The sequence below is a fragment of the Onychostruthus taczanowskii genome, unplaced genomic scaffold (assembly GCF_017590055.1).
Source record: "Onychostruthus taczanowskii isolate IOZ18803 unplaced genomic scaffold, ASM1759005v1 scaffold55, whole genome shotgun sequence".
Taxonomy (NCBI): Eukaryota; Metazoa; Chordata; class Aves; order Passeriformes; family Passeridae; genus Onychostruthus; species Onychostruthus taczanowskii.
This window is the reverse complement of record NW_024503124.1, coordinates 3,466,596-3,488,417: the sequence shown is the minus strand read 5'-3', so window position 1 is coordinate 3,488,417 and position 21,822 is coordinate 3,466,596. Positions and strand designations below refer to the sequence as shown.

The 21,822-nt window shown below is 41.9% G+C and overlaps 1 protein-coding gene across 4 annotated transcripts in view; it reads left to right on the top strand.

Annotated features, from left to right (window-relative positions):
• The first annotated feature begins 1,377 nt into the window (after nucleotides 1–1,377).
• The window catches only part of VRK2 (VRK serine/threonine kinase 2), a 37,061-nt gene continuing 16,616 nt past the window's right edge, over nucleotides 1,378–21,822 (top strand). For 3 of the 4 annotated variants that reach the window (XM_041417255.1, XM_041417257.1, XM_041417256.1), the window contains exons 1-8: nucleotides 1,378–1,585; nucleotides 1,724–1,864; nucleotides 10,609–10,664; nucleotides 11,157–11,226; nucleotides 11,567–11,654; nucleotides 11,791–11,899; nucleotides 13,094–13,186; nucleotides 19,730–19,862. In XM_041417255.1, coding sequence (XP_041273189.1) covers nucleotides 1,729–1,864; nucleotides 10,609–10,664; nucleotides 11,157–11,226; nucleotides 11,567–11,654; nucleotides 11,791–11,899; nucleotides 13,094–13,186; nucleotides 19,730–19,862 — 685 coding nt within the window. In that variant the 5' untranslated portion in view covers nucleotides 1,378–1,585; nucleotides 1,724–1,728. Of the gene's footprint in view, nucleotides 1,586–1,723; nucleotides 1,865–10,608; nucleotides 10,665–11,156; nucleotides 11,227–11,566; nucleotides 11,655–11,790; nucleotides 11,900–13,093; nucleotides 13,187–19,729; nucleotides 19,863–21,822 lie in introns of those variants that run through there. The other variant, XM_041417258.1, reaches the window with a different exon arrangement.

Genomic DNA, 21,822 nt, shown 5'->3' with positions numbered 1-21,822 from the left:
TTCTCCTTAAACAGAGGTTTATCCTCTGATTCCCAGGCAACTATTTCAAGGCAATTTTCATCTGGAAAGATCCTTTACCCAGGTAACACATAACACTGATATTGGTGATGGTTTCTTTGATGCTGAACTGGGCAGGTGTAGTTGCTTTTTTAAATAAGCCAAACAACCCAAACACCACCCTCCTACAGTCTGTTTTGGCAACTGTTGCAAAGGGGAAAAACTCTACAAAACGCTTTATGGAAATTTTGAATTTGTCTCCTTTATGGCTGAGCTTTCTGCTGGTGATTCTTCAGCCGGTCTTCTCAATAATGATAAAACCACAGAGCCTGCAAGACTGATGAATCCAAGAGTTGCTACATGTAAAGGCTTAATTTACTGATGGGCTTTGCAGTCGCAATATGTGTTACTACTTTTAAGTTTACGTGCAAATTCTGTGGTTGCTGATGTTTTGGATTTTGATTGTTCTTTTAAAAAAGACACAAGGGCTTTAAAAAAAAAATAGGTTTAAACTTTTTATACCCTCTTTTCTGGAGAAGGACTTGTAGTCGTGGAGTGGTGGTTCCCCCTCAGGTCTGCCTAGGTTGTGTGTACTTGGGTGAACAGACCCTATCGATAAAGCAAACTCGCACAAAATGGTGGCTGTGATCAAAACTATGCCCTGGGATCTCGGGAAATAAAAACTCACCTCAGAGTGTCCTTTACTGCCAATTTACATGGGAATGGGGCTGAGGGACTCCTGGGTCAGCAGCATCTCTCCTCTGTCCCTGCCTGGAAGCAGCCTGAGGTGGCCATTACCTCTTCCACTGTGCTGTTCTGGGGTGAGTACCTGTGCTTCTGGGTGGAAATGGTTACTCTTGACCTCTGCCAGGAAGATCCTGAGGGAAAACCGAAGTGGCCTGAGGGAAGCGTGGCACCACGACAGTTCTGTGACTTCGCTGCACCTCCTCAAAGTGCATGGAGAACAGTTTTGGGGCTTTTCTTTTACTTCAAATCCTGTCAGCTGAGATTTTCTTTTTTTACCTCAGGCAGGAGACCGTCTGATCTCCTACATCTCTACGCACGAAATAATTTTTTTAAAGTTCCTCCCTCGCGAAGCGCAGCCTCAGAAGCGGGAGAGCGGGAACGCCTGGGGCTGATGGCAGCGGACGCCATCTCCCTCACGATCTCCCTGCTCCATCTCCCTCCTCCTCCGTTCCCCTTAATGTCCCTGCTCCTCCGTCTGCCTTCTCCCGGAGCGAGGAGCCGGAACAACCGGAACACACCGACTTCTCGGGCGCCATCTCCCCGCTCCGCGGCCCCGAGCGGAGGCGGCGGCGCCTCAGGGCGGGGCTGGTGGGAGGCGGGAATGGCGCGCGCCCCGCCCCGCCGCGCGGAGGGCCGTGAGGGGGCGGCTGCGGGAGTCCCCCGTCCCGGCCGGGGCTGCCCCGGCCCTGCCCCGATCCCCGCCCCGGGTTTCCCCGCCCCGGGTTTCTCGGCGGGAAGACGGCATCCCGCTACCCGTTCCTCCTCCTGCTGTTGCTGCGGAAGTGCCCGGCTGGGAAGTTTGCGGGCGGCGGCGGGGGGAGGCCGAGGGCGCTCTGTGGAGGTGGGTGAAGGGGAGCGGGCTGAGGGACATCGCCCCTGTCTCTGCTCCGTGCTGGTGGGCAAAGCACATCGAGGGATATTGTGCCTTCTGGCAGCAATTTTTCAACAGGCTTTCTCTTTCGTTTTCCCCTCCCTCAAGGTACGATGCCGCCCAAAGGTCCCGGCAAAGGCAAGCTGCCAGTCCCGCTCCCTAAAGACATGATCCTGAAAGACACCGAAGGAAAAACCTGGAGGCTGGGCAGTCAGATCGGCCAGGGAGGATTTGGCCTGATCTATTTAGGTAAACTACTGCTGATAATTAAGAGGGTGACTTGCAAATTGCTTTGTAACTTCCTGAACTGGAAAAGGCAGTAACTTTAAAAAGTGTGGTTTACGTGCTGGTGGTGATCCTTGTTCAAGTGTGGTTTTCTGAGCTGTTGTTCCTGCTCCATTCCTGCTCATAATGCACAGTGTTCTCCATGGCCTGTCCAGCTTATTTTACTGGATACTAATGTGCTTTTCTATGGATCTTGAGTGGGGCAACCAAGGTGCCACTGTGTCAAAGCACTGCCAGGTGATGTTTTTCAAAGTAAAAGTAATTTTCCTCAGCCAGGGTTTTGGCCTTGTGCCAGCCTCATGCTCTCTAGTATTCTTTCAGTTTCTGGTTATTGGAAGTGTTATTTGCTGGCCAACAGTAAATTGTTTTTTGACCCCGAAAGTGAAACAGTAACAATACTTAGCTGGGTGCTGCCTCTGAATTCATCTTTTCAGCAGAGGGGGAAGTGGTGTTCTGTATTTGCTCTGGCCTAAGTAAGTTTCAGTGATTCCTTCAGAAGCCACTGCATTTCAGTCAGTTTGTGCTCTGCTCTGTGAGGAGTGAATAGTTGTGAAAGGCAGTTTGTAAAGCATTCTGGGTCCCTGAAGAGGGTGTAATGTATGTTACTGTTGCTGGTCTCTGTGAAAGGGCAAACCCTGTGTCCCAGGCAATATTATGAGCTTGGGTGGTTTGGTTTTTCTTTTCATGGCAGCATATAGAAACTACTTCACAGTGTCTATTTGGAACTAAGTTGAGCTTGTATGGAGCAGTGAAGAATCACCTATAAGCAGTTTACTGCATTGTCCCTGAAGCCTAGCATGGTCTTTTTGAGTTACAGTAATGTGAATTCTATTTGGAATATTAAGGCTTAAAACTTAGTAAGCAAGTCCCTCCTATACACAAACCAGCTTCCTTTTATGTAGAAATCAGCTACATACAGTAGCAAGGTTCCTGTAATGAAGTTTCTGGTTTGGTTTCCTCTGGAATTTCTGTTCCTCACAAATTCACACTGTTCCTCACTGCTCTGCAGACAGAGCCAGTGGGAATGACAGGGATTTCAGCTAACAGATCAGATACAGAGGTGTCAAAGGGTAGGGCTCTTAGAGTATTTTTCTTTTGCCTTTTGGTATATCTTATTACATTTTATGACCACCTTTGAAGCATTAGCTGGTTACATTTGAGAGGTGCTGTGAGTTGGGCACATGAGAGATGTTACTGTGAGAAAATGGACCTTAGCATGGGCTAAGAAGTAAAGGTGTCTCTGGATATTTCCATTCTGAGTTGAAGGACAGGAAGGTGGGAACCTGCAGAAGTCTCCCACAGACAGAAGGCTTTGAGGGAGCTGGGGATGCAGTGCAGAAAGCAATTTGTAGTGGGTGTAGCTCTCCATGTGTAGGACCAGTCATGCTGTGTTCCTGAATCACTCAGAATATGACTGTCATTTCCTGCTGCAGCCAAATCACACTGGACCTTGAGGGTGGCTTAGCACATGGGATTCAGACAGTTCCAGGGAGATTTGAGTTTTCTGCCTGATCACAGAACCCACCAAGATGATTTCTTATATTGAAGTGTTTGTTGCAGTTTGGCTCCCACTGAACAGAGGTGGAGAGCAGTCAGTGGATTAGAATGAGAATCAGGGACTCTTGGTATTACTATTCTCTGTTTTTTTGTAAGTGACAGCATGGCTGAGGAAATGCAGCTGCCACTTTTGTAATGGCATTTGTGTTCATTTAATCCCTTCTTTCAGGAGGAACAGTGAATGCTACCTGCTAACTGCACTGAAGGCTCAGTTCCCCTTGTAGCTCATCAGTTAAAGACAAAATGGACATTTATCTCTAAGTATTGACACTGAAGCTTTCTTTTTCTTTGTCCACCTCTTGATCTCTGATGTGTTTATATTAAAGTATACCATTCAGCAGCTTTTTGGGGCCTTGATGCTACAAAATTCAGCTGTCTTTGAGAACCAGAGGGAGTGAAGTGGATGACAGATTTTTGTGATCAAGACACAGGTGCTTGGAGACACCCTCTTTTCTCTGTGCTGTTCAGACCTGTTTTTAGAACACCTAGAGCAAGGTGTGAGAGGACCACTAACTTTCAGAGAAGGAGCTGTAGAGAGGTGGGAGACAGGAGGTTCGATTGCCTGCCAGGTATGAAGAGCACAGCCCTTTTCTGAAAGTAAAGGTTAACTTTGCCAGCTATATCTTTTAATAAGTATTTTTACAGTAGCAGTGTAAAGATTTTGATGTGGTTGTTACAGCTTAATTTCCCATTAAGGGTATTCCATACTCCATTAATCTATAACAACGTTCTTGAGAAATTTTACAGTATCTCTGCAAAATCTATTTACTAGGGGTGCATTTTGTGGAACAAGGTTCTGTTCACTAAGTCAAAGCTGCTGAAAGCCACTTACTGATCCTGAGTCCTAGGATGCAAATGTAGGGCTTCAGAACTTCTAACTGTGTGCATGAAAGTTACCATGATCTTCAGGTTCTGCCCTGCCTCACAAATGCTTTCCCTTGTTTTCTGATTATTCTTACTCTTTCCTCTCTGTTCCAAATGTTTGTGTTGTTGCTGGTGCTGATTTGCTCTCAGGTAGAGCTGTTACCCCTTTGATGAGGGGAGCAGAATGAAGAGCACCTGTGGAAGGCTGTGACATTGGTGGTCTCACAACTGGTTTGTAGCCCTGTGGAGAGCAGTGGAAAATTAACCAGGAGCTGAGGAGCTTTACATTCTCTCATTCATCTCTCTGATCACAGCCAGTAATTAACACCAATCTTTATATAAATCATTCTCTAGTCCTGCTGCAAGCACTCTATTAATGTACAATTTGGACTGAAAATTTAAATGCAGAAAGGTCACACAATGTTTTGTTAAGATTCCTCTGTCACGTGCAGCCTGCTGCATCCAGTGCTATCTACTTGCAGGCTTCTTTCTCATGGAAAGGAGTGGTTCTGAAAAATAGAATATTTTTTAAAATTTATGTACAACTGTTTGTTAGATGGTGTCTTTTATGATAGAACTTACTGCATTGTAAATGTCTTTTAATTTTATGAAGCTTGGGAAAATAAAGTCATCATTGAATTGTACCCTTCTTGGAGATCAGTATAGCCAGTGCACTTTCCTTTCCTTTTGAGGTTTTTTTCTCACATTTTCAAGGAAAAGAGAAAGAATTTCTTCCTGAGCAGTAAGCAGTGATTAAATGTGTGAATATTGTCTTTTAATACTAGCAGTACAGTGAGCCCTGCTACTGGTGGAGGTAAGGAGATCTGTTAGGGCCTGTTCTTTTAAGCTTGGGTCATAGTGCTGGTACTCTGGGAATCAGGCTGAGGTGTGAAAGAGAGTTTGTTTCTGTTTCAGACTAACTTCCATGGATAGTTTGTATAGTTGTGAGCAGGGATGTACCTCTGTCAAGGGAGAGAAGCATCCATGGAAGCACACTTGCTCCTATTGTTCATTCCTTGGTTTGCTTGGGCAGCTGCTTTAGCAATTGCTTCTGGAGAAACCAAGTCCTTCAGCAGTTGCTTAAATTAAAATAATGCAGCAAATTAATTGAATATGCAATAAAATGATACCAAAAGATAAATTCAGCATGGTTTTTGTTAGCTCAGTGGAAGGATGGATCATAATAGCAAAGCCCTGTAATTAAAAGCACTAGCAGGTAACGTGGGTTAGGGATGGATTTTTCTCCATTTCAAGATGTTAAAGTACCTGCAGGTGTGAACCTTAGTGTGAAAATAAATGTGTTAGAAGACAAACACCACTTCAGGAAGGGTCTTTTTGTCTAGTCACTAATTTTAAACTGTACAAACAGAGATACTGCAAGTGCCCTGTTTGTAGACAAACTAAATCATAAACTTAGCATGATTTTGCTACTCAGAGGCTACTTAGGGGCTGACTGACCTGCACCATCTCTCAAAGAGAAAATATTCCTTACCTTTACTAGTTCTTGCTGGTGAGTGCTTCCTCTGGAATCTTCCCCCTTTCTTTTTCTTTTTGGGTCCCCTGTAAGCTGAGAGTCCTTACTTGGAATGTGTAACTCATTTTCGCACGATAGTCGAAAGCCTGTTACAAAGCCTGCAGAGGTCATTGCTCTTACACTGCAGTGTTCTGCCACATCATGTGTTGGGATTCTTCTTCCATATGCTGAGTAATTCTGGGAGGTCAGGAGAGCAGTTTTGATTGAATTTATTTATTATTTACTTTCAGTGGGGGATGGAGGAGGAGCTTTGGAGGACAGCTAAGGTACCTGTTGTCTCACAGAGGGCACTGCTTCAGTTGTCTTTGGCACCTGTACCCTACTGAAACTGGCATTGTATCTTCTGAGTGGGCACCATGTCAGACCAGCAGATGGGCTGCAGCAGAATCTTGCCAGAAAACAGTTTGTGCATCAAGTTTTAAATATTAGGGGCCTGGGCTCCCATCTGAGAGTGCTGTAAGAGCAGGCCATGCAAAGCTTTTCTGCCTGGGGTTAAAGGATGTGTCATCCCTATTCCAGCTTGAAGTAATTAACTTTGAAAGTCAGACAATTGGCTTCCATTAATGTGGCATACAAAAACTCTGGTGAGTCAAGATTAAGGTTGCCCAGAAACACAAGTAAGAAATGTTGTGAAATTTCTTTACCAGTACTGAATGCTCTTAACTTGGAGGCACTTGGAGTTACCTGTAAAACAGTAGAGCAGTTGAACACTATTTTGTCCCAAAATCAGTTTAGTTTGGTCTTGCAGAAGATGGGTCTTGTGGAGGGTTATGTATCTGTAATCTGTATAAAACCCCTCTACATTCCTAAAGCCACCTGTAATAAGAATCTAGAATAAAACCTGGTCAGACATGCTGCATCTATAAAGTAACAGAGAAGCAGATCTTTCTTAGGCTGCAATGAAAGTGGGGTGTAAACTCCCTTCAAACATGGAATGTTTCAGTTTTTGGGAAATATTGTATATTGCAGTGTCAGGGAGGGGGAAGCAGTGTGCTTTGTTTGCCTTTAAAGGCTTGCCTTAGCACCTTCCCTATGTAGGAGGTAGATGAAGTTGTGTTTAGTAGCAAGTGCTGCTTTTTATTTACTTGTGCTCGTTTTGTTTTTAGTAATTCTATTGCTGCAGCTTGGGTCCTTTTTTATTGTTAGGTGCTCTGAGCAGCACCCCTTCCCTGCTTTTACCCATTGAACTTAACAGCTCTTGGCTTGACTTGAACAGGGTCAGAACTTCTCCAGCTTTTTTATAGGTAGCCTGTAACTTCAAAAATGTGATATTTTTGAGATTAGTCTTGATTGCTGCAAAAACTAAGCTGATATATCACTCCTCAGGATTAGCTAATGAGTGGGACAAAGCAAAAATAAAATAGTAGCAACTAAAGAACTTCTGAAAATACTTTTATTTGTGTTTCCCAAACAAATATATCCTCAAAATATCCAGCAGTGGCAAAGACACCAGCTGTGGACAGGAGCAGGGCTGTTTCTCCAAACTGCCAAATCAGTGCTGTTTTCTTTTCCACTGTGTAAACTTTGTCAACAAAAGTGGTTCTGTGAGAGCCGTTGAAAATATTTCACCATATTCCAAATGTGACTGCCACAAATTAACTGCTAAAACTACAACAAGCACGTTTGAACTGGCAGAGGGAATTGGCACGTTCCTCTGTGTCAGGCTGCAATTGTGCTGTGTGGTTGTAGGAAATGGCAGTTCAGCCACAAACACCCTTTTGTTACCATAGCTTGTTAACATTTACAGAGTGCCATTAATTAAGGATGTGGCACTCAGCAACAAAAAGGATGAAATTAATGGTTAAAGTGGATGATAAGGCCATAACTGCTGTGCTGGGTGCAACCAAGGAATCCTGGACATGGGTTAATTCCAGGTGAGATTTTTGTGCAGGCACAGCAGTTGGAAATCATGGCTAGGATGTGAATCTTGCTGCACTGCTTTATTTCAGAGGGCATTTTAAAGCTGTTTGCCCCACACTGGTGTGGTAGCTGTGACTGTGGATTGAAGGGGAGGAAGGGAGGGCAGAGCTGTGCCCTTTGCCCTTTACAAATGTTTTGTGAGACTCCTCTTGGTATGAGGTGAAAACAGCCACAGCCTCCTTCACGACTACATCCTGCACCAGTGCTCCCAGTTATGCAGACAATGGTTTGGGTTGTGTGCCTGCATCAACACCCCCGTCCCCAAAAGTCAGGAGTTGTGCATCTCTAGTTGACAAAAGCAGCATAAGCTGGGAACTTGTGCACTTGTTATGCTATTTTAAGGGCTTTCTTGCAAACATAATCTCACCATATAGTGCTCCTGGTACCCTCTGTGAGTACTTATCTGCCATCAGAGACCTCCTGCCTATCAGCACTGCTCTCCTGCAGAGTCTCTGCTCACTGTCCTGCAGTCTAGCATTTAACTGATTGTAATATTATAAATAGCCATGTGCTACCACACAGAACGAGGCTAGCACATGGCTAATTACGAGTATACAGTAATTAACTATGAGCTAAACTCGCAGGAGAGTATGTGGTGGTGGTCTATGAGGTATGTAATCAGACTGTTTGTTAAACCTTGGGAGCCTTTCCAGTCTGTTAAATAACTATACATAGTAATGAGACAATTTTTAAAAAACCATTTATGTTTATTTATGGACAAAAAAATAGTCTGCATTTTTTCTGAGCTGCGAATGGAGTATTGCTGGTTGGCATCTGAATGGGTAAAGTGGTGTAGCAAAAGGTGCACATGCAACTTCTGCTCATCTGTGTGGATGAGACTGATTGTCCCAGCATTACCTGTGTAAGAAGCTTAGTGTTATTCGTGGGGACTGTTGTGCCTTGTTCCATGTTTATGCAGTAAAAATAATACCTTTTCTCGTTTTGTACACTTGAATGGAACTCATTATGTGGGGCACCTGTTTCAGTATCGTGTTGAGCTTTGACTTTTCTAACCCTTTTCACTTTGTAACCGTTGCTGGTTGTGTTTGGGTTTATTTTCCTTCAGGATGTGTGACTTCCAGTGTGACTCCAAAAGCATCCAAGCCAGCGCAGTGTAAGAACCACGGGGGTGAAGCCCTTTTGCTGGGCTACCGCCTGTTAATTGCTCCTCTTCATTACCCTGACAGCTGTTATTCTGCTCCAGATTACCATGAATGAGGCCTCTCTTTATAAAATGTCAAGAAGTCTACAGGGAAGTTAGATCAGCCTCTTTCAAATACATTTAAATTTGATACTTGCTACACCTATCAAACCTCTGTTAAGTAACTTGGTATTGAACTACATTTTCTTATCAAGAGGTTCTTTTCTGATCTGTGCCAGAGAAGGGAGCACATCAAATTCTGTTTGGGTAATGTGATGTTGTTGAATGCAGTGAAAGCATATGGGATGTGCTTCTTTTACTAGTGTCTTCTATTAATACATATTCTATATATGGCAGAGAAAAATGAAAGATATAAATGTCTGTGCCTTAATTCCCACTTCAGTACAAAAATATGGTAAGAACAAAGTGTACCAAAACTTCTCTTCTAGTAGATTTAATGTGTGTTCTCGATGTGACTGTTACTTGTGTGAGTCTGTGGATAGTTCACACCTTCCAGATCTACTGTTTTAATATTTTAATTTTATTTTAGTGTGTTATTAGCCCAGCAGCATTCACATGGGGAAGTGTCAGTGGGGAGCCTGTGGGTAGGTGGGGTGTGTACCCTGCCAGATTCAACCAAGATGCTGAATAGAATTGAAGGAAGATGGCAGCTGAAGGAGACTGTTCATTGTAGAAGTATTTTTATGCCCTGACCATCAAAAAAAGTAAGCTTGGATGGTTTGATTAGATCCAAGTTTACTTGATTTTTATGATGCGGATAAAAGGGGTCTATTTTTGTGTGTGCTCGTGGTTGAAGTGTGTCACACCTGGACTGTTGTTGGTATTTGATCATTATCAGAATTTTGAAAGGGACACTTATTTCCTAGGAATTGTATTCTTTTTACCTTTTTTGAGTGATGATTCTAAAAGATGATTTAGTCTCATTAAATTTTAATCCCAGTGTAGCTCTGTGTAGCTTCAGTAGTATCAGAGAGAGCTGATAGTTCTCTCAGGGTCAGAAGAAAATAGGATTGCATTGTCTGTGCACAGAGGTTCTGTCTCCTGGGCTGTAATTGGCACATGTGGTCAATTATTGTTTTGAAATCTCTACTTGCACTGAGAGGCACAATCCCTCAGCTCCCCTTTAGGCAGGTGGTGACTGTGCTATCCCCAACTTAGGCCAGTGTCTAAATAATGCCAGAATAGAAATCAAGGTTCTAGGGCCAAATTAATTTGTGATAGAGGAAAGCAGACAATCCTGTCTAGAGGCATAATGTAGGTCAGAACTTCTAAGTGGTGTCTTTGTCACGACAGCAGATTGACAGCAACCAAATACAGTGGTTTTCCAATTGGCTGGAATGACTTATACAGGGTCTGTCCTAATGGAATGGCTCATTGTGGTGCCAACGTGCACTGAGGACATCCTGCTTACTCCTTAATTAACATCCAGGGTAGACTTCTGAAAGCAGGGCTTCAAATTGCTTCTCTACTTGTTGATTAAAACTCCTCTCTGTGTGTTGGTTTTGTTTTATATTTCTTTGAACTTGGCAAAGCTCTGACCTTTAAAAGCAGGAATTCAGACTATCTTTTGGTGTGTATTTTTGGTTGCCTGACTCAGTGTTAGCACAGTCTTTATTTGCAATTACATTTTGTTGCATACAGCTTGATCTCCATCTCTTTGTTCCTTTACAGCATCCCCTCAAACTCAGGTTCCTGTAGAAGATGATGCAGTGCATGTCATTAAAGTGGTAACGTGTAGATCTCATTTTAAATTATTAACTTGCATGCAGTTCTTTCTCTTAATTATATATCCTTAGTTTCAGCATTGGGTTTTTATTGCTTGTTGCTTTTGGTGCTTTGGGTTTTTTATATCCTTTCCCTGCTTGGGGATATATTTGGCATTTCCATGACACACAGTATTTCCTTGACTTGATTTTTTTCCTTCATTACAACCCCTCAACAGTTTAGTAAGGAAAATTAGACTATGATCTCAAACACACCTGATCTCCAATATTTCTGAAAATAGTGTCTTAAATAATATCTGAAAGAATCTGTGTTGGTTATGAAAATGCATTGCCAAACAACTTTTCTTTTTAGCTACTTAAATTAAATTTCAGGTGACATGGAATCTGGGAGATAAAAGGGGTTTCATTCTCTTGTTATTTCTTATATGCTTTTCTTAAGAAACTGTTGTCTTCCTGATACCTTTTATCATACCAGCTTTATTTGTTTCTCAACAGGAATATCTTGAAAATGGCCCCTTGTTTTCTGAGCTGAAGTTTTACCAGAGGGCTGCAAAACAAGAGCATAGTAAGTAATGTCTCAGCTCTGACTCTGGGTTTAACTACTTTTGTTAAGAACTGTTGCTTTAGAGCTCAAAAGCCAGCTCAATTCATATACCCTGAACCAGTGCCAGTTGGTGCTGTGGTAGTTCTGGATTGCTGTAGGTTTTGTTGTTTGGGTGTTGGCCTTGTCCTTTCTGGTCAGAAGGGAGAACAGAAGCCAACCAGCCTGAACAGGGCCACATTTATTACATGCACACCAAGGAAGGGACTCCAGGGACAGGCCAGCCCTAGGACAGAGAAAACACCCCAAACCTGGTGTTCTCAGCTGCCTCTAACCCAATGTTATGTTCTTTCTATTATTACAGTAAGAAAATGGATGAATCTCAAAAAAATTAGATGTTTAGGAATTCCAGTGTTTTGGGGATCAGGCCTGGCTGAGTACAATGGAAAAAGGTAATGAGATAAATGGTAATTAAGCCTCAGTTTGACTGATGGCCCATTTTCAAAAATGGAGATTTAGTCCTTTCAATCTGACACGAACTTGCAGTCATGTCTTAAAGGATTCCTCCTTTTTTGTATTTCCTCATAGCTACAGGTTTATGGTCATGGAGAGACTGGGGCAAGACCTTCAAAGAATCTTTGAAGATTGTGGAAGCAGGTTTAAGAAGGAGATTGTTCTGCAGCTTGGGGCACGGATGGTATGCACAGACAGAGAGGAAATTGCTGTGTCTCAAATTTGCTGAGTTCCACTAGAGAATCATCTTGCTAATACAGCTCCTTTAGGTGGCTGCTGAGTTTAGAATTAAATGTGTAAATGCTATGTATTTTCTTATTTCTCTGGGGTTTTTTAGGAAAAGAAAGTGTTCAGTGGAAAATCAGGACTCCCCTACAGACTGAAATTTGGTCAAACCAATTTTTTTTTTAAATAGGTTAAAACACAGACCAACCACTTCAACCTGTGTGTCTAGACTGAGATGTGTAAGCCTATTCTCATGTTTCAACATGTATTGATTTTTTTCAGTGTCTGAAGGGTATTGTATTAGACATCCATATTTGTCAAAGTTCACAATTGCATGCCTGAATGCCAAATTTTCAGGGTGTTTGCTGAGCACACCGATCATACAGCCCAGGATTTGGCCAGTCTGCAAATACCAGTTTTGTTCTCAAATGGTGTCACTGGCACATTCCAACAGAAAGTTACATACGTGCTCCTTTGTAACATGATTTGTTACTGTGAAATACTGCTACTGCTGAGCAGAGGTGGGTAGAAAATGGAGTAGAGGCAATGGTCTTAAGTTAGAGAAGAGAAACTCTTAGACTACATGCATTCAAAGCATCCCTTTAACCTAAATAATAATATTTTTTTATAAAAATGGAAGGGCTTTCATAGTCACATGATTGAAAAACTTCTAACACTGTGTTCTCCAAAAGTCAGGACTGGCTTGTCCTTTGTGTGAGTTGCCAAGTGCAAATGTGGTTTTAATAATAATTAGAGCTATTGTGCCTCAGTAAGGAGCTGGAGGTGTTGATGCAGGGGGGCTGTGACATCAGGTGCTGGTCATGTAATCACTGACAGGATCAAATGTATGCCAGACCTTTAGAAATGATGGAATAGGATCTTTCTAAGAGCTTGGTGTTCTCAGCATCTCCTCTGGTGTTTGTCAAGTACTGGTTTCATTCTTGCTCTGTGATTTAGAAGCTGGTACTCAGGTAGTTTCACAGGGATATCTCAAGCACAGGATGACTTGTTTATGCTTTGCCATCATTAGTCCAAGCCAAATTTGGCAGCTCAGTCTGTGTAGCCCTTGGTTCCCCTGTCTAAGTGAGAAATATTTGGGGGCAGAGTGGAGAAGATGATGATGTTCTCTCCTCTGTTCTAAACTCTTTCCTAGTTGGATACCTTGGAGTACATACATGAAAATGAGTATGTCCATGGGGACATTAAAGCAGCAAATCTTCTTCTGGGCTACAGCAATCCACACGAGGTGAGCATGTTTACTTATCTACACTTCTACTCTACTGTGTTTATAACCATTGAAAAGTTTTAAGTTTTGCAAATGTTTTGCTGGCACAATTCACATATTAAAAGGAGTTTAGGCATGAACATTCACATCCCCTCACAAGAGGGGCTCTGTAGAGCTTGAGGGCTGAGAAAGAAGCAGGACAAAGCTGTGCTTTGTTCTCTCTGTGTTCTGCTGACTGGGATACTGCTATGGATGAGTAAGCTAATGAAGAGGATAAATTATGGGACCTAATTGCTGCTCTAGGTTATACCAGTTGAAGGGTTGGACGTGGCCCATTGTACTTTCATTCTGGGAAGTTCTAGATTTCTAATATTGCTATAAATTATTTCCATGCCCTAACTCTCCTGTCCTGCCCATTGTAGTGGATAGAACAGGTAAGTAGGATTAAAGTTGCTGTTCTCTAGCACTCTGAAGGCAGCCTTGAAATGGAAGACTTTGGGTGAAATGTTTTAAAACAAATCTTTTGGTCCTGTCGTATTCCACGTGCTCTTATGATGTCTTTTTTTCCTTCAGGTAATAAAATCTTAAGTATGCTTTTTTAATTGGAAAAAAAATCATTTAGGAAAAAAGGACAACTTCACTTAAATATAATTAGCTGTAAGCAATTCTTCTTTCAATTTTGGTTTCTCTGCTGTCATGATAAAGAACCAAATCTTGCAAAGCAGCTCACTGCCATTGGAGGTGAACCATTGGAGTATATCTGCTCTTTTAAAAGCTTCAAGTTAAATGGCTGAGTCAAATTTAACTTGTCAGCTTTCTGAAAGACATCATTTGAAACACAGCATGGCTGTTTAAGACAACTCTGGGTTTATACAGTGGGAGCAGCCAGTGCATAATCACAGTTTATGGTGTTCTGCTGAATCCAGAGGAGGAGGCTCTTTAGAGCCAAATTGATCTGCAACCATTAGCATAACTCAAATGACTTTTCTTTTGTCTTGGCTATTGTATATTTTTATGACAGCAAGAAATGCTGCTGTTTTTCAAATTGCAATCACTTTGGAAGTGTCCACTTACAGTAATCATAAAATGTTAAAACTTGGAGCTGACTTGGAATTGGGCAGATTGCTGGGTGATTTTCTGGTTTGTTTCATGTGTTATTTGTATAAAGATTGTGCTGTACTTGTGGTTTGCTTTAATGATAGTAAATTCATTGACAGGTTAGAAATAAGGTACTTGTGAGTTGCTGGACAGAGGTTTTAGCATTTTTTTTTAGGGTTTATTAAGGAAAAGAAATCAGTAGATGCTCCAGTTTGAGTAGCTCCTAACTCAACACGTACAAAGTGTATGTCACTGCTGGCAGGCTTGCTGTGGAATTTTGTTTCACCAAAATTTCTCTTCCACTGAAATTATTCTATAAAACATTTTAAAAAGTTCCCATTGTAATTCAGAAGTGCTAATGGGGAGAATTTCTAATATTTGCTTGCATTTCTATGGTATGAATTAAACTTTCATTCCTGTATGTGTGAAGTGTTTGTGCCACCTTTCTCTCTCTGCCAACACAGTGGATAACTCGATTGGTCTTGGTTGGTTTTTTTTATTTTTTGAAAGGTAAAGTGATCAACCAAATCTCATAAATAGGGAGTGAGAGCATCTAGCCTGTGGCAAACTCAAACTCAGGAATACATGCCCAGGGGCTTCTGTAGCTCCAGTGGAAGTTGGCATAATAAAACTGCCTGACCTAACGATTTCTGTTATGAGGTTTTTCAAAAATTTAATGCCAGTGGGTTCTTTCTCTTTAGAGTCTAGGATTTTAAGAGAAATTATATTGTATGTGTTCTAGAATTAGAGAAACTTGTTTTTAAAATAAACCAAAAACTCATACCTTAAAAACAATATTTATCTCTATTCAAAATGTAATTCCATATTCTGTTTTGGTAAAGAGAGATAAATTTCTGTTCAAAAAAAACAGGTGTACCTTTATACTCAACTTTATCTTTTTTTGTAACTGCAGAAAGTCAGTGACAAATTTGCATCTAAGAACACACATCAGCAGTCACTAAATGACAGAAAAAAAAAATGCAATTTTCCTGTGTTAGACTTCCTGCTGCTGGTCTCTCTCTTCTGTAAATTAACCTGGTGAATTTACACCATAGCCAATAAATAAGAATCCCCTTTCTCAAAGGGCATGTGAAATCCATACTGCTGTCCCCTGCTTTCTGTGGCACGGCAGAGAAACAAATAAAGCAAAGGTGCTGTCACTGTGTGACCTCCAAATGATGGTTGGAAATGGGGAGAGGCTCCCAATCGAGTGACCTCAAAGAGCTGCAGATGTGCTCAGCAGGGGGCAGCGAGGCCATTCCCTGAGTTACAGGTCACAGGATCAATTCTGCAGTCAATGGTTCTGAGCACGGGCCTGCACAGGGACTGCCAAAGCAGCAGTGATGGACTGAGGGGAGTGCACAGCCCATGAATCTCACAGAGGCCTCAAAGGAAACTTGAAGTCATCAGACCTATAAATTACAGGTGAAGCTCAGTCTCAGGGCTGTGGAGAGTTAAAGATAATTTGTTGCATGGTCCTAACTGTTTGTATGATAAAGCAGAACAAGCAGCGTGGATAGAGACTCCAAAAGAAATTATAATTCATTCATCTCATTTAAATAGTGATACTATTAAGAGGGGCAAGTGGTCACCAGACAAGAGCTTAAAGCCTGCATTTGAAATAAATGAGATTTGGGAGAGCACCTCTTGCAATCACCTTGTAGCATTTTTTCCCCATGGGTTTTATGGGCAGACGTGTTGCAGATCAAGTCTGTTTGGGTTTAAAAGCTGTGCATTTTAATTGCATGTGCACCTCAGTCCTGATTATAAGTGTTTCTTAGACCAAGACAGTTGGTCTAAGAAACACATTATAGAACTCTGACTTGATTATCAGAGATGGAAGAATACAAAAATTGTTTCAGAAGATACAGAAATCATGCATTGATCTTTTAGGAAAAAGTTGCATGAAAGCAATTCTGACTTCAAGCTGTTTTTCATTGTGAGGTGAATCATTGTGATTCCTGCTTTTTAGCCCATTGGGACAGACTTGCTAAAGTGCAGGTGAATTGAGAAAAATTCAGATCTTCTCTGTTCTCCTTCAGGGCAGAGATGCCCTGTGCCACTTCCCCTCTCTGTGCTGGTAACCAAAATGGACCTCAGTCTGCCTTTACCCTTTTTGTAGTCCAGTGCCCAACTGAACCTGACAGCACTCTGGCCATTAGCAACCAATCTGCCTCTTATTAGTAGGTATCTACTTAATTATTTACAGGCATGATGTAAACCTAGGAATGGAAGCACACAGAGAACATCACTGTACTTCATCCTTCCAGCAATAAATCTCCTGCTCTGTCTTTCAGGATAAAAGAAATACCATGAGAATCCAAAGGGCCAGGCTAACAACTTACCCAGCTCAGTGCAGTTAAATATAATCATGGGTCCAAGTTGTAAGAATTGTGTATGTTTAGCAGATATTTGGCACTTCAGAGACCTGTGCACTGTGAGGGAGTCATGCACAGAAGGGGCAGAGAATGGCTGAAAGTGGCTGGCTGCTTGTGCTCACAAATAATTATTTGTGCCTGTGATAACTCACTTGACCAAGATGGGCACATTTACGTGTGCATGAAATTAAAGGTGAAGACTTCAGAAATCTGGCTCATGGTTTGTAACAAAAATCTATTAATAAGAGACCATGCTAAGCACTGCAGAGCCTGGTGCAAACTGGGCTATGTAGAGAAAAGAAACCTGAACAAAAACAAGGGTTAAAATAAGTGAGTGGGGAGGAGTGTACAGTGTGCCACAGCTAAACCCAGCTGTTCTGGGCTTATGGCCCTGTTACACCTTCATCATCCACATTACCTTTTCTTATTCCAGTGTCCTGTTTGCCTTGATTGCTTTGCTCTGTTTTGTTCTCTTTTTTTGTTCTTATTTGGGTTTTTTCCCAAAAAAAGCATGTAGATAGAAAATATTTATAGTATTGAAACACATAGTAAAGCTGCCTTAATTTTTTTTCAGTATTCTTTAATATTCATCTGCTTTTCCCCTTCCCTATACACTTAAAAAATCCACAACAACTGTAAACTCTAAATGAGCTACCTCTACCTCATGTTCTGAGCAAATTTGGAAGGGCATGCAGTATTACATTATCAAAAAGTGACAACTAGCTATAAAGAACTATATATCTTTTTAATGATGAAAGGGTTATAATGAGAATTGATGAAATGAAATTAATGGTAATTTAAAATAACACAGTCATTCTGATAATGGTTGTGGCAAGGTTGTAACAGTGCCTTGCTGGTTTTGTACAAGCTGAAGGGGATTGATTTTTGTTGGTGGCCAAGAGGCTTTGCCTTGAGAGGCTGCCATGTTTATGGAAAAAAATCTGATGTGAAAATTATGGAAGTGATAAATGGCCCACCTAGAAACAAGCTGAACTGGTACACTCATGGCCAACTTTTGAGGAGAACTGCTGTGATCAGATGTCAGGATCACCCTGCATGTGAGTGGCTTTAAGAAGCAGTTGCTTCTTTATTTCCACATCTTTCCATCTTCAGTCAGTGCAGGATAACTTGAAGTTCCTTCTCACTTCTAGGGGGTTTTCAGTATAAATTGAAAACTGCTCTGCTGATATGGTTACTGAAGGTATTTTATGCAAATCCAGTGGTTAAAAATGTACTGCATTACGGAGCTGCCTTAAAAATAAAAAAGTACAAAGTTACTGTGATAGGATAAGATGGGGGCAGTTTAAGTTTGAGTAGCAAATATTTGTGGCTGCTAATTGGTGTAGTTTGAGAGATCACTAAGGCTGGGCTGTCACAGGGGAGTCTGTCACATAAACAGGTAAGCCCAGCCCAAACCAGAGAGCTGCCAGACGTGCTGTGGGTGTATTTTCTTTCCTAACAGTTGAAATCTTACTTTAATGTAAGTCAGAGCCTTAATTTTGAAAGGTATTTTATCTTCCTGTCTATGTCAGAAACCTGTAGTCAAGCAGAATCTGAAACACACTGCTGAGTCTGGGAAGAAAGCAGCTCCTAGGCTCCTCTCTCCTTCCCAGCCCACAAAGGATGCAGAGGACTCACAGAACTTGGTATTTAGGGTAGTTTGAGTGAGTTCTCTGACTGTGGGCTCAGTTAGGGCAGCACCAGAGCATCAGGAATACACCAGAGAACGGATGCAGGAGAAAAATCAAATCAGTCAGCCCAACCAAACTGATGCCCTGTCCCAGATTTTGTAGCCATCCATGCCTCTGCTCTTTAATCTTGTATCCCAGTTTGGCTGAGCTGTCAGGTGAGAAACATCATCAATAATCTTAAAAGCCACCTCCCTGCAGGAAGTGAGCACTGCAGCCCGGCTTACACGCTCCAGATAAGCTCAGATCCTGCAGCAGAAACAGTAAAACCAAGAGACCAGCAATCCCAGGATTTGAAGCTGCCTGGAGCACAAACAGGAATCAGTAGTTCAACAGAATGTGCTGCAAAGTAATGCATTAAGTTTTCTTGAGGCCTTTTTGTTTGTTTGGTTGGTTTTGCCTTTACCAGGACGGATGTAATTAAATAGCAAGTGAGTGCCAGGAAAGTTTGTTTTGGACTTTTTTAGGATAAACTGTTTTATAGCTAAAGAGGAAACTAAACTAACGTTCAAATGAGATGTGTTTCTTTTTCATATAATAAGATTTAGTAGAAGTGATCTGTATGCCTTCAGATGATTTTTAGCTTTTGCCCCAAAAATCTGTGGATGGAATGGTGATTGTGGCACTATTGCAGTATACACAATTTGGGCCCAATTTTTTTTTCTCTTACATTGATTTAACTCTATGTATTTGCTTCAGAGTAACTGAGAGACCACAGTTTGGTTCTGTGTCTTTTACAAATGCATTCTAAATCCATGAGTGGTTTACTGGGATGGTTTTCTGGCTTGGGGAGGGCTGGTTTGCTTTGCTTTGTTTTAGCCTAGACTTTCAATAGTTTCTGTAGGAAGTTGGTGACAGTGGCATTCCAAGGGGTTGGATTACAGGTGGGTCAGAGCCCAGCAGCCCTGTGGCCACAGGAGCCCCATGTCCAGTCCAGCTGGAAGGAGCTGCTGCCTCTTCCTCTGGCTTTGAAGCTGCACAGTAGAGTTGAATTTGAAGAGTCTCAGCTGCTGGAAAATCCAAATGGGGAAGTGAGTGTGCCTGCTTAGGTCTGGGGAGGAAGGGGTCCCATAAGCAACGTGAGGCTGCATAAAAGGCATATTGCAGTTTATGATGTCTGGATGCCCACCTGGAGAGCAGAGAGCTCAGGAACAAAATGAAATGACTGAAATCCTGCTCAACTCTGAAATAAGATAAGAGTATAGTAGTGGAAGGATTTAAATGGGGAGGGCAGCTGTTATAGCCCCCAGTTGTACATATTTTATCCTGAGGCACCATTTGGTTTAATAAAATTTAGATCTAAGACTGTCCTTAACCTATCAGTTTCTTAAGACTTAATTACAAAGGTTATACTTTCAAAGGACAAAAGCATTATTCATTTGTCTGTTCATGTCTTCCAGGTTTATCTTGCAGATTATGGACTTTGCTACAGATATTGTCCCAATGGGAACCACAAACAGTATCAGGAAAATCCTAGGAAGGGCCATAATGGGACAATAGAGTTTACCAGCATAGATGCCCACAAGGGAGTAGGTAGGTTTCTTTTTTTTTTATTTCAGATGAGTGATTATAGAATGAGTAATCAGGCTGTGAGTGCTGCTGTACACAGGAGAAGCAGTGTTGGGGATTGCTCAGCCCCTCGTGTGGCGACCTCCTCGTGTGCCTGGGAATGCTTCCCCAGGGCTGGGGGAAGGGCAGCAGGAGGAGCCCTGAGAGGCTCTGCACACACAGCACTGGAGCAGCCCAGGACAACCCTGAGAAGTGCTCAACATCAAACTTCATTGGTTTGTGTTGGGAGGACTGGTCTGTGCTTGCTGTACCCTGCAGAGGCAGGATTTGCTAATGCTGCATTGTCAAGGAAAAGGGCTTGGAGTCTGCACTGTCCTTTAGGGAGAGCTGTGTCTGAGTGTCACCATCTGTGTTATGGGAGGGTATTTCAAGATGACATTCCTCCTGCAAGGAGAAAAACCTTTTCTGAAGCCATAAAGTGTTAACTTTTTGAAATCTTTTTCCAGTAGCCTTTCATATATCTTACTTATTTAAACTCACTTTGATGGTATTGGAAACACATTTGCAGGTAAATTACATACATAGTCCTTTTATTGGATATTGATTGTACTGCCTTGCATTCCAAGGCAGACTTAATTCAACAATTCCCTAATTAGTTAAAGTCATAACCTATGTCTTGTATTCATTTACCATTAATTAAACCTTAGCTGTTTATTACGCTGCAGTCCAAATCCAATAGCAGACCCATAGAGCCATGGAGAAGGGACTGGGAGGTCAATATTGAAAATATATGGTGTAAAGTCCCACTGATGGCTGCATTGTTCACAATCAATATGGTCAATGCAACACAACTTTCTTAGTTGCTATGTCAGCAAGACAAAAAGTCAATTCTAATGTTATGCTAGTGAAAAAAATGGTGATTATTGAAAAACTTTGACTCTTGCTACACAAGAGTGTTTTTGTTAACTTTTCTTTCCCCTTTCCCCTCCTTCACCCCCAAGATCATCTCAAGCAGGAGGGATGGTTTGCTGCTGCCAGCTCAGTGAGCATCAGTGTCACCAGCAATAACTGCAGGAATTTGTGCTTGTTAATAGCTGCTGAACTGTTACCTTAAACTAATACTTTCTAACGAGTTTTAGTTGGCACAAACAACTGTATATTATTGCTTTTTCTATTAAAAGGACCATTGACCATGTAATGTAGAGGGTCTTGATAATTTGCTGGAGCTGTTAAAACCTGCAGTCGTTTAACTCTGGTCATTAGGAAAAATGAAATAAGACTGGCAAGTATTTCCTGCTAAGACAACTGCACCATTTCACCTGCTAGAAAATATTTTGTGGTGAGGAGAGCATCTGTTTTGGACTCTTCTGGCCTTCCCAAGCATGCAGGCTGTTTTCTGGAGACCTCACTGCCTGCTTTGCCTGGTAGTGTGAGTGGTGTGGTTGTGCACCATTATTTGATTTGGATGCTCTTTGAAGGGTAGGTGGAAGCTGGAATATTTGGGATTTGGCTGTTGGATAGTTATAGCAGCCAGTTTGGTAGTGTTTGTGGATGGGGATGTGGTTACAGGACAGATAATTCCTTCTATTTGAAAGTGCAGGGAAATTTTACAGACTTGTGTGACAAAAGGTGTGCAGAGGGAAGCGTGAGGTAAGTTTTGCAATCTGTGTCTTAGATAACCTCCTCAAAGAGCTACAGTTGTGATGGAATTGGTTAAAACCAGAGGACTCCACAAAACAAAATGTTCAGAAAGATAGTTTGAGGGAGCTTACCCCCCCCACCCCTTACACTTGAAAAGTGTTTCCTTGATAGCTGCAAAGAGAAAATCCACAGAATTTTCTGGTGCTCCTGCTGGAAGAGACTGCAGAACATGATGTGGGATCTGGTGTGTTGCAGAGCATCCAAACTCTTCACATGGAATGCCAGCTCTGACCTTGTGTTGGTGTCCTGCTTTTGTCTGGGACAGAGTGAATTTTCATGCCAG